The 12,238-nt window shown below is 40.7% G+C and overlaps 1 protein-coding gene and 1 pseudogene across 1 annotated transcript; both read right to left on the bottom strand.

Moving 5' to 3' along the window:
• Nucleotides 1-3,828: 3,828 nt before the first annotated feature.
• LOC109560976 (large ribosomal subunit protein uL24-like) lies at nt 3,829-4,276 on the bottom strand (annotated as a pseudogene).
• Nucleotides 4,277-6,344: 2,068 nt separating this feature from the next.
• SPMIP10 (sperm microtubule inner protein 10) lies at nt 6,345-12,013 on the bottom strand. Its single transcript, XM_070793241.1, has 3 exons — nt 11,848-12,013; nt 11,195-11,300; nt 6,345-6,601 (listed from the first exon to the last, which is right to left on the bottom strand). Exons 1-3 carry the CDS (start codon nt 11,931-11,933, stop codon nt 6,392-6,394), a joined length of 402 nt encoding a protein of 133 aa, XP_070649342.1. The 5' UTR covers nt 11,934-12,013; the 3' UTR covers nt 6,345-6,391.
• Nucleotides 12,014-12,238: the final 225 nt, after the last annotated feature.

Consider the following 12,238-nt stretch of genomic DNA (forward strand, 5'->3'; position numbering starts at 1 on the left):
GAATGGAAAAAGTAGGAGACAGCAGGGGATGAAGTTCAGTAAAGATATGGCTTTAGGAGAAGTTAGTCTCAGCTTGATCCCATGGGAAGCCCTGAATCATGAATTGCTCCACTCAGAGGCGTCATGTCATGTGTTAGTCGCTCAGTTGTGTCCATCTCTTTGTGACCCTGCGGACAGAGGACAGAGGAGCCTGGTCCTCTGTCCATGGGATTCTCCAGGTAAGAATACTGGAGTGGGTTGCCATTCCCTTCATCCAGGGGATCTTCCCAACCCAGGGAGCGAACTGGGGTTTCCTTCATCGCAGGCGAAATTTTTGCCATCTGAGCCATCAGAGGTGAAGGCTGCTAATCCTTTCATCACTCAGCCTTTGTCCAAGGCCTTCCCCTGGGTGGGGAGGTGTAAGTTACTGCCATTATCTCCTGGACCAGTGCCAGGTGAGGAGGCTCCTGAAAGCCAAGGGCAATTCCACACGAAAGGACGAAGGCCTGAGCCAGAAGCAACCAACACCCCCAGCACCTGGGGGATGGATGCACACCCTGTGAAGGGGCATACAGGCAGGGCCTCCAACAGCATCTTCTGTCCCTCCCTGAGAAGATGATACAGGTTTAAAGCTGAGTGATGAGAAGGAGGCAGCCACGGAAAATCTTGGGAAGATCATTCCAGGTATTTCTGAGATGAGAACTAACTTGGCATGTTTGCAGCGCAGAAAGGCCATTGCCAGTGGGATGGGGTGACGGAGGCGAGGCTGGAGAGACTGAGCTTGTGAATCTGACAGAGCAGCACGACACGGGCAGCAGCTGGGCTTTATTCTGACTACCGCTTCCTCAAGACACTTTACATCTTTAAGGCGTGTTAATAATGTTATTTGTTTTTGTACTGAGAAAATCTGAGCGGTGTGATTAGAAACATTATTCCTTACTACTCAGCCATAAAAAATAAATAATGCTATTTGCAGCGATATGGATGGACCTAGAGATTATCGCACTAAGCAAAGTCAGAAAAAGAAAGTCAAATACCATAGGCTATCACTTATATGAGGAATCTAAAAATGACACCAATGAACTTATTTACGAAACAGAGTCACAGACATAAGGAGCAGACTTCTGGTTGCCAGAGGAGGAGGGGGCCTGGGGGAGGGATGGATTAGGAGCTTGGGGTTAGCAGTGCAAACTGTTGTGTAGAGAATGGATAAACAAGGTGCTACTGTACAGCACAGGGGCCTATATTCAATATTCTGTGATAAACCATAATGGAAAAGAATATGAAAAGGAATGTACATATATGGGGATATATATATACATATATATATGTAGCTGAATTATTTTGCTATACAGCAGAAATTAACACATTGTAAATCAGCTAATACTTCAATGAAATTTTTTTTAAAGAAATGTCATTCCTGCTTTTATTAAAAATACACACCCCCACATCAGCTCATAGCTCATTTCAAATGTATCAGATCTTAGATATGAATGTATGAGCTCTTAAATATCATCGCTTTCATGAATTTTTATAAGTCAACACAGCAGATCCAATCTTGACTTTGCGTGGCTTATTTATTCCTTCTAATCAGGCTATACTTAAATGAACTACCTTTGAAAGGGAAAGCAGATTAGTCACACTAAATGGTTTTCTTAAAACACTTCACCATAAAAAATAAAAAACAACTGCACCTCCTGGTACTCCTACACCACACACTGATTTCCTTTCTGCGTTACCACCTGTCTTTCTAGTAAAAGTGTTTTATAGCTTTTCTTGGAGGTTAAAATGGCTCTAATAGGGACTTCCCTGGTGGTCCAGTGGTTAGGACTCAGTCCTTTCACTCACAAGGGCTGGGATTTGATCCCTGGTTGAGGAATTATCCCACAAGCTGTGCATGGAAAAAAAAAAGTTCCAATAGTGTCTTACTGACCTGATTTATAAAGGTAACTTACCAAGTGCAGCTAAACTCATTTCCAGGATAGGTTGACCACGTGTTCAAGCCTTGCTTGTGTGCTTCATTCACTCCAATATAAACCATCTCGATAGAGGTCCCTATTCCCCATCTGCATAGCTTTGATCCTAACTGGGGCTTCTTACCTGGATTTATGTTCAAACCGGTTTATTTATCTCTTAATCTTCAATTCATCCTTTGAACTATTGCCAGGTTAGTTTTTCTCAAACTCTGTCATGATCATTAATAGTAATCTATTTCAACTACTGGTTTGGAATTTAAAGTCCTCAATAAGCTGGATCCTTTTTCCTAAGATTACCTTTATTTCCCAGCAGGAAACTTTTCTCTGCCTAGGATATCCTCACATATTCTGTAAACATAGTGATTTTTCCTCATTGCCTCTGTTTCTGCTTTTCCCATGTGTGGAAAGTCCTTTCTAGTTCTCACTGGCTCACATCTGACCCATTGCTCAAATCCAGCATCCTGCTGGAGCCTGCTCTGATTTCTCTGACACTCTAAAGCTTAACTCTTCTCTGGAGGGTAGCACCAGCTGAGGCCTGATCATCTAGTCATCACTTAGGATAAAATGCACCTGTGATTGCTTGAGAACCCCCATGACCTTTGTCTCCTAATACCTGGAAGAAAATGAACCTTGCTATACTTGCAAGATATTCTCTTAAATCCCCAGAAAAGACCAAAGAATGCACAAGTTAATTTTCCTGATCAAAGAAAGAACAGAGTTGTCACAGCTCATTGCTAGGGGTAAGTAAATATATCTTGTGTGACTTCACTGAAAGAGAACTTTTGGAAATTAGTGCTCATTGTCCCTTGGACTTCACCCTATGTGCTTTTTTGCTTTGCTGATTTTGCTCTGTATCTGTAACTGAGCAGAACTCTATGGGCCTTCCTGGAACAGACTCCTCACAACATGTCCTCTGCCTGCCTCTTGTCTGTAGAAAAAAATGTAGCCTCTGAGGCCTTCCTTGAATTCCAAAGAAGCACTTTACCGATGGTTTTTAATTTGTCCCTAAAAAAAGACATGGTTTTCTGTCTAAATGTGTTATCCCTTAGTTTCTTTTTTTTTCAGTTTTCAAATTTTTACATATCAGGTGTAATTTCAGTGCAAAGCACTGAGGGGTAGACCCAAAGGGTTTAAGCTCCCTTTTGTGAATAAAATGCTCTATCTGTAAATTTGTTAGTTACAGAAGCATTGAAGAATTTCTACCTCTGATTTCTATAGTATCACAATATCTCTAATAGGCAATGACAAAGATTTCCTTTATTTAAAAAGCGCAAACCAACAAAACATTAAAAAAAAAAAGCTTTTTTTATTTTTTTATTTTTGAGCAACACAGGAGAGACCTCTTCTGGTCAAGAAGCAGAAGGCTTAGGCAGAGAACCAACTTGGAAAAGGTTAAGGTGGAGAGAATTGATATTGGAGAAAAAAGAATATGAAATAGGTTTCATAGAAGAGTTGGCAGTTGTGTTGAATATGAAACTCTTGGCAGCAGAATAGAAAGGAGAGCCTTCCACATGTGGGGAGCAGTGTCTGCAAAGGTAAAATACAGCAGTGTTTGCTGCAGATAACTTATAAAGATATGAGGATGTAAATAAGAAACATAACTCCACCTTTCAGAACTCATATTGTAAACATTCTGATGTTCTGGCTTCCAGCACTGTTATCTGGTCATAGGCATTCTTCTTATCCACACAAGTTGATACATCCTGACTTTTTAATCCAGCCTTCTATCCCACATATTTTGCCACATTCTCCTTTTTTTTCATTTTAACAGTTTTTCTGTTTTTGGGCAGCACGTGCAACCAGGGATCAAACCGGCACCCCCTACAGTGGAGGTGCAGATTCCTCATCGCTGGACTACCAGGGCAGTCCCATTTTAACAGTTTTTAATGAAAGTTGCTAATGATTCTTGCATTTTCTCAACTGTTTCTTCCTTATGTCTATCCCTTGCTTTTCCTACTTGGCGAGATTTGGGATCGTTTTCGGTCTTTGTCGGGCTTTTGTCTAGTGACAAGCACCTTGCCGGGATGAATGCCTACGTGGACAGCTGTGCCATTAGCTTCCTCTTGCTGCACTCAGTGTCGGTGACATACTTCTTCCCATAAGCTCGGGCTGTGTTGCCAGTTTGCTGCTCTTTGCAGGGCCCTCGCAAAATCTGAACTTTTTCATCCTTTCAGATAAGCACGGATCGAATACTGCTCTTCTGTCTCAGCTCTTTTGGAAAGAGGGGAAGACATACTCTTCCTGTGAACGTGGGGAAGTGCACTGATGTGACTTTTCTGGTTCTTGCTTTGATGAGAAGCCACAAAAGAATTGAACTTCATTTTGGCTGCTGGTGCTTCAGCAGTGGTCATTGTTTTGGGCACATTCTTAAAAGAAGAAAGACGCTTTCTGACAGGCAGGCTTCTAGTGGTAAATCACGTGAAAAGCCAGAGAAGTCGTAGTGAAGACTTTGGAACTGGCCCCTGTATTGCCAGGGCCCCAGTTGTGCACTGAAGTGCACAGAGCTCGGGGAGTGTAGTGCTGGCTCCATTCCAGCCACTGCTCACCTTCTCTGCCAGACACCCCTGTGTGGGACACACCTATTCACCTGCTCCTGGCGGCCCCTTAGCCTGCTGGAAGCTAATTAGCAATGGTTAAATATGATCTCAATATTTTCAATATGTGTAAAATATATCCTCTGGCATTTCTGACCCTGGAAATCTCAGAGATTTACCACTCATGGGGATGAACCCACCTGGGCCAAGATGCAGCATGATAATCTGCTCTCTTGGGGAGAAATTCAGAGTTTTAAATTAAACCACAGTGGAATAGGGAATCTTTTAAAGCATATTTTTTTATTTGGCTGAGCCACGTTTTTTATTGAGGCATGTGGGCTCTTAGTTGCAGCATGTGGGATCTAGTTCCTTGACCAGGGATTGAACCAGGGGGCCCTCTTCATTAGGAGCTCAGAGTCTTAGCCACTGGGCCACCAGGGAAGTCCCTGGAATTTTTAAAGAAGGAAGCCATAGGCACAAATTACAGTTTACATTTAAGAGAGTGAAATTAGATGAGGAATAATCTGAAAGAGAATCACTTACTAGGATGTAATTTAGAGGGTCACACAAAATTAGAGAAAATTAAGTAGAACAGAATAATTGATACTGTTGGGTGAGGAGACTGTCACTGAGCCAGGTACCCTAAAGTGCCTAAAGGAATTTAGATAGAAGGTTTATTATAAGAATAGAGCTTTCGCCAGAGATGTCTGCAAAAACATGAGCAAGGTATGGTGGGGGAAACGCTCGAGATCTCTATCCACTCTATGTCGTATTGTTTCTGCATGGCCCAACAAACATTTACAGAACGTTTGCTTTTCTGTCTCCATGTCAATTACCTTCCTCCTCTTTGAAGCCCAGACCACTATTCTCCAGTCCTCTTCTGTCTTTAGCTGAAGATGATATATAAAGTGAGGGTTTCAGTCATTTTGGTGAGTTACTCAGTTTTCCCGGGTCTCTCCCATGAATACATGTTATTTAACGTTTGTTTGATTTTCTCCTGTTAATCTGTCTCATGTCAATTCAATTCTTAAACCCATCAGAAGAACCTAGAAGAACAGAGGAAAATTTTTTCCTCCCCAGCAAATGTTGATGGACATTTGTTTCTACCTTTGGGCTATAATAAATAATGCTGCTGTGAACATTGGTGTACAAATATTTGTTGAAGTCACTGCTTTTAATTCTTTGGGGCATATGCCTAGAACTGAAATTGCTGGATCATAAGGTAATTCTGTGTGTAATTATTTGAGAAACCACTATACTGTCTTCCACAGCAGTGCATCATTTTTACACATAGTCATTCTTATTTCTTAAGTTATGTGAATCAATTCTTTGCTGTAGGATATTGATACTTGAATACACTGAACCAATATGGAAAGTATATCTCAGCTAAAATTATATGATGCATCATAAAGTTGTCTACCAAACACTTCTAATAACCATATTGGTTAGTTACCAGTCTCTTTTAGCCTTAGGGGTATGTGTGTTGGTGAGGGAGGCAGAGAGAAAGGTGTTGGGGCGATCAGAAAAGTAGCAAAAATAATCCCACATCCTCCAAGTCTATCTCAGTTTGGTTTACCTGACATTGAGTTTTGGAAGAGATGAATATTAAGGATGGAATGAGGAGGAAAAAAAGGTAGAGGAGTGTGGTGAAGATAGATGGTGGTTCTGGATCAGTCTGCTGTTTCTTAACCACTTTCTCTGAAATTAATTTCAGTGAAACAGTTTTCCTTGCTCCTCTACTTCATCTCAGGTGTTCTCAGAGACTATTTTCTTTCTAGGCTATAATAATGTAAAAAAATATGCAGTTGCCTTATAGCCTTTGAATAAATTAAACCTGTAGGTGAAATATTTATGGAAGAGAGAGAGGGAGAGACTGAACTACTTGATTATTTTATTCTTCGATCAGATCAGTCGCCTCCTGAAGCCATGGGAAATCACAGTGCTTTGGTACCTGGAGAGAGGGGAATGCAGAGGCATATCTGCAATTTTTATTTCTGGTGGGCCTTTCTTCAAGACAACTTTACGATCTTCCCCATGGCAAAGCCTTTCACTGTGATCCAAAAACAGAGAGTCTTCCAAAGGGCCAGCATGGATCCCACATGCTTCTGCGTGCTAGGAGGAAGAAAAAAATCTGCTGTATATCACACCAAAAATTACTTTATTAAGATGGAAGTTGCCCAGTAGTTTTTCTGTTACTGTCAAGAAGGAATCTCTAGTGGGCAGAGCAATAACCCTTTTTTTAAAAAAAGCAGTGCTAACCGGTGTCTTCCAACCAACAGGAAGAGCCAGTGGTGTGGGCTGCAGACTCTAAACTTGGAGTCAGGTCACTGACCTTTAGCTTCACCACTTATGTGTCCTTGTACAAGTCATTTATGCACTGTGGGACTCAGTTTTCTCAAATATAAAATGGGAATTATTAAACAATTCTTTGAGTGTTGAATAAAACATTATATATGAATGAAAAATCTTTTGCTGACTTTCAAAGCTCTTTTTAGGGCTTCCCTGGTGGCTCAATGGTAAAGAATCCGCCTGCCAGTGCAGGAGACTTGGGTTCCATCCCTATGTCAGGAAGATCCCTGAGAAGGAAATGGCAACTCACTCAGGTATTCTTGCCTGGGAAATCCCATGCACAGAGGAGCCTGGTGGGCTACTGTCCATGGGATTGCAAAGAGTCGTACACCACTGAGAAACGAAACAACAACACAAAGTAAAATAAGCTGCAGAGTATGCGGAGGCTGCTGCAACTGCGGTTGGATAGGTAACAGTTACTTATTATCTGTAGTAAGAGGTTATTATCTGAATTGTACATCTATTTCTGATTCTCTGATATTGCTGAATAAAGTCTGGCCTGGTCTTGGGGTGCAGCCCCCTCTCTCCTATGCTGTGCTCTTGTTTTTATGTTGTTAAATAGCTATTTCATCTCCTATAGGAAAAATCATACAATGGAAGTAAAGCAAAGCTACCATTTACTCAGTGCACATTCACTTCATTATAATTCTCGTTTAGTTTTCACTTTTACTCTGTAAGATAGATGCTCCATACACCAGTTGTTAATTACACTTTAAAACTGTTAGGAACACTGTCAACTAAATTGCAGAAGTGAAATAACAATGAAAAATTTATGCTAAATTATAGTTCTAAAGAGTAAGGTCAAGAATAATAGAAATGTTTCATATATAATATTCACATTTTATAATATCATCTGTTTTGGTAAAGTATATTCTTATTCAACATTAATTGCTTATTGATTAGAAATGTGGAAATTAGTTACATACACACATTTCTTCCTAGGAATCGTAACTTGAAACTTCTTGTTGTCTGATTATTACAGAATATTATATTCTCTTTTAAAGAAACAACTTACCTTTTCACAAGTGAATGGTCAATCTGAATTTGGAAAATGTTTTGAAATTGCTGAGTACTGAATAGAAGCACTGAGTGAACAAGGAGTCTTATCTATAAATCTAGCCAAACTGTTCACATAGCTTTCAACCTGAGTATGCAGTACAGCTGTAAAAACACTCTCTGCAAAGAACAGACTTGTGGTTGCCAAGGGGGAAGAGAGGTAGGGGAGAGTTGGATTAGGAGTTTTTGATTATCAGATGCAAACTATTAGAATATATAGAATGGATAAACAAGGTCCTACAGTATGGCACAGAGAAATATATTCAATCTCCTATAATAAACCATTAATGGAAAAGAATATAAAAAAGAATGTGGGTATATATATATATATATGTGTGTGTGTGTGTATATATATATGTGTATATATATATAAATAACTGAATCACTTTGTTGTACAGCAGAATTTAACACATTGAAAATGAAATATACTTCAATAAAAAAATACACACTCTGTACTACAGCCTTGAAATTAATGGTGCCTACGACTGATGAACTTAACAACTGTGAGTTGGCATTATGTAGAACAAGTGTAAACATATATTTCTGATATCTTTTGGTTTATCTATTTTAAGTTTATAATTGGGGTATTTGAGTAAGATATTGCTATTTAACTTTTGTTTACAAGTTTATGTGGCAGGTGCACCAAACAACTTTTGTTAGAATGGTGGTTGTCAAGGCCTGGGAAGAGGAAGAAATGAGACAAAGGGTAAAACTTTCAGTTTTAGGAAGAGTAAGTTCTAAGGGTCTAATGTTCAACATAGTGACTATAGTTAATAAAATGGTACTGTGTACTTGAGAGCTGCTGAGAGTACATCTGAGGCATTCTTACTACAAGGAAAAAAGTTAGCTAGGGGAGATGATGAATGTGTTAATTCTCTTGATCTTGGTAATCAGATCATATCAGTCACTCAGTCGTGTCCGACTCTTTGGGACTCCATGAATCACAGCACGCCAGGCCTCCCTGTCCATCACCACCTCCCGGAGTTCACCCAGACTCATGTCCATCGAGTCAGTGATGCCATCCAGCCATCTCATCCTCTGTCGTCCCCTTCTCCTCCTGCCCCCAATCCCTCCCAGCATCAGAGTCTTTTCCAATGAGTCAACTCTTCGCATGAGGTGGCCAATGTACTGGAGTTTCAGCTTTAGCATCATTCTTTCCAAAGAAATCCCAGGGCTGATCTCCTTCAGAGTGGACTGCTTGGATCTCCTTGCAGTCCAAGGGACTCTCAAGAGTCTTCTCCAACACCACAGTTCAAAAGCATCAATTCTTTGGTGCTCAGCCTTCTTCACAGTCCAACTCTCACATCCATACATGACCACAGGAAAAACCATAGCCTTGACTAGACGAACCTTTGTTGGCAAAGTAATATCTCTGCTTTTCAATATGCTATCTAGGTTGGTCATAACTTTCCTTCCAAGGAGTAAGCGTCTTTTAATTTCATGGCTGTAGTCACCATCTGTAGTGATTTTGGAGCCCAGAAAAATAAAGTCTGACACTGTTTCCACTGTTTCCCCATCTATTTCCCATGAAGTAGTGGGACTGGATGCCATGATCTTTGTTTTCTGAATGTTGAGCTTTAAGCCAACTTTTTCACTCTCCACTTTCACTTTCATCAAGAGGCTTTTTAGTTCCTCTTCACTTTCTGCCATAATGGTGGTGTCATCTGCATATCTGAGGTTATTGATATTTCTCCCGGCAATCTGGATTCCAGCTTGTGTTTCTTCCAGTCCAGCGTTTCTCATGATGTACTCTGCATATAGGTTAAATAAGCAGGGTGACAATATACAGCCTTGATGTATTCCTTTTCCTATTTGGAACCAGTCTGTTGTTCCATGTCCAGTTCTAACTGTTGCTTCCTGACCTGCATACACATTTCTCAAGAGGCAGATCAGGTGGTCTGGTATTCCCATCTCTTTCAGAATTTTCCACAGTTTATTGTGATCCACACAGTCAAAGGCTTTGGCATAGTCAATAAAGTAGAAATAGATGTTTTTCTGGAACTCTCTTGCTTTTTCCATGATCCAGCGGATGTTGGCAATTTGATCTCTGGTTCCTCTGCCTTTTCTAAAACCAGCTTGAACATCAGGAAGTTCACGGTTTACATATTGCTGAAGCCTGGCTTGGAGAATTTTGAGCATTACTTTACTAGCGTGTGAGATGAGTGCAATTGTGCAGTAGTTTGAGCATTCTTTGGCATTGCCTTTCTTTGGGATTGGAATGAAAACTGACCTTTTCCAGTCCTGTGGCCACTGCTGAGTTTTCCAAATTTGCTGGCATATTGAGTGCAACACTTTCATAGCATCATCTTTCAGGATTTAGAATAGCTCAACTGGAATTCCATCACCTCACTAGAAGCATCAGGCTGTACACTTAACAATTTTATTTATTTTGGGCAGCACTGGGTCTTCCTTGCTCATGTGGACTTTCTCCAGTTGCAGTGTGTGGACTTACTGTGGTGGCTTCTCTTGTTGCAGGTACCAGCTCTAGGTGCGGGGGCTGAGCTGCCCCATGGCATATGGAATCATCTTGGACCGGTGATCCAACCTGTGTCCCATTCACAGGCAGGCAGATTCCTAACCACTAGAGGGAAGCTCCTATTTTTAGATTTTTTAAAATAAACTAGCGCTTTGCAATGGCACCCCACTCCAGTACTGTTGCCTGGAGAATCTCATGGACGGAGGAGCCTGGTGGGCTGCAGTCCATGGGGTCGAAAAGAGTCGGACACGACTGAGCGACTTCACTTTCACTTTTCACTTTCATGCATTGGAGAAGGAAATGGCAACCCACTCCAGTGTTCTTGCCTGGAGAATCCCAGGGACGGGGGAGCCTGTGGGCTGCCATCTATGGGGTCACACAGAGTTGGACACGAAGCGACTTGGCAGCAGCAGCAGCAGCCCTTTGCTGTATATGCTATAAATATTTCCCCGAGTTGCCCTCAAATTTTGTTGTTGTTGTTGAGGTATAGTTGATGTACAATATTACGTAAGTTTCTGCTGTACAACATAGTGATTCACAATTTTCCAGTTTTTTTAGCCACACCACACGGCATGAGGAACTTCCCCAACCAGGGATCAAACCTGTGCCTCTTGCGGTGGAAGCACGAGTCTTAACCACTAGACTACCAGGGAAGTCCTATGTTGTATACTTTAAATATACACAATCATATTTGTCTATTGTTCCTCAATAAAGCTGAACAAATGAAAAATAAATTTCAAAACACTGTAGAGCTGTATGCTTATTCACAGATATATTACATACTATAGTTTTTCTAAAAATTATGAATATTTATAGGAAAATACCTTCAGATTCACATTCCTGAATTTCATGTTCTGTTTCCAAGGCATTACATAATGTCTTGGGATCATCCCTTGCTTTAAGGAAAATCGTGGCAAATGAATCTCACACCTGAAGATTAAGAAAGCAAGAAGAAAGGGTATCTTGTGAACTAAATACAATTGCTTTAGCATCATTTGAGGGAATGGAAGCAGTTGTGTCTGTGAGGTTTGGACCCCTGCGTCTGCAGGACAGAGCTGTCACTGCCTTGAGACTCACCTATTAATAGTAGATAACCGACCCATTAAATCCCCAAGTGTCATCAAGAGTCCACTCTGGATATCATTACTCTAACTGCATGCTGTCCTTTACAATTTGCTCATGTTCATTTTGGCCTTATTTTAAGGGGAAAAAACAGCACACCATGATTTAGCTCAGGCCTATGCTCTGGCTAAAGGAATCTCTGGCCAGTCACAAAAATCACTAATTTAGCTTCTGAATTTAGTACATGCTCTACACTCAGGACAGTCTTGCTTTCTCTAGCACACACAGTTTTGTTCTGGAACAGTTTTCTATATAGATACCAAGGGGAAGCACAGAATTGGCGTCCCCATGAATGTAACTCCCAGACTGAAAACAAACAAAACCACGGGAAAACCCCAAACCGTTAAGTCCTCACTTATTAGCAAGCTTATCTGAATTCTCATCAGAACAGTTGTTGGTGAGTTTAGGTAGGATCGGACAAGTGTCTTTGCCTGAAGCCATCACTGCCAGTAGTGACAGGAATTCTCATCTAGAACTTCACTAGCCTACTAATTATGACGACAGTGCTGCCTCAGATGTAACAATGTTTTGCTAACTTCATAGCAACCCAGAGCAATTGCTTCAGCAGTTAAGAATGTGGGGCTTAGAGCCATTTTCAGTGTTTTTTAAATACTCCTTGAGTATATCATCATCCTTATCATGAGCACTTAAAAAATAAGTATGTTTGCAGACTTACTACAACTTTGACAAAGATACTAGGAAATATAGTGGACTAAGCAATTATTACTCACAAATAATCACTTCGT

This window comes from Bos indicus, chromosome 7, assembly GCF_029378745.1.
Source record: "Bos indicus isolate NIAB-ARS_2022 breed Sahiwal x Tharparkar chromosome 7, NIAB-ARS_B.indTharparkar_mat_pri_1.0, whole genome shotgun sequence".
Taxonomy (NCBI): domain Eukaryota; kingdom Metazoa; phylum Chordata; class Mammalia; order Artiodactyla; family Bovidae; genus Bos; species Bos indicus.

Excerpts from the sequence above, each read along its gene's own strand:
- SPMIP10 (XM_070793241.1), bottom strand. The coding sequence starts at position 11,933 with ATGGCTTCAGGCAAAGACACTTGTCCGATCCTACCTAAACTCACCAAC. Across the intron at positions 11,301-11,847 it reads TCAGATAAGCTTGCTAATAA|GTGTGAGATTCATTTGCCAC; the intron begins GTGAGGACTTAA and ends CTTAATCTTCAG. Across the intron at positions 6,602-11,194 it reads TCAGGAATGTGAATCTGAAG|CACGCAGAAGCATGTGGGAT; the intron begins GTATTTTCCTAT and ends TCTTCCTCCTAG.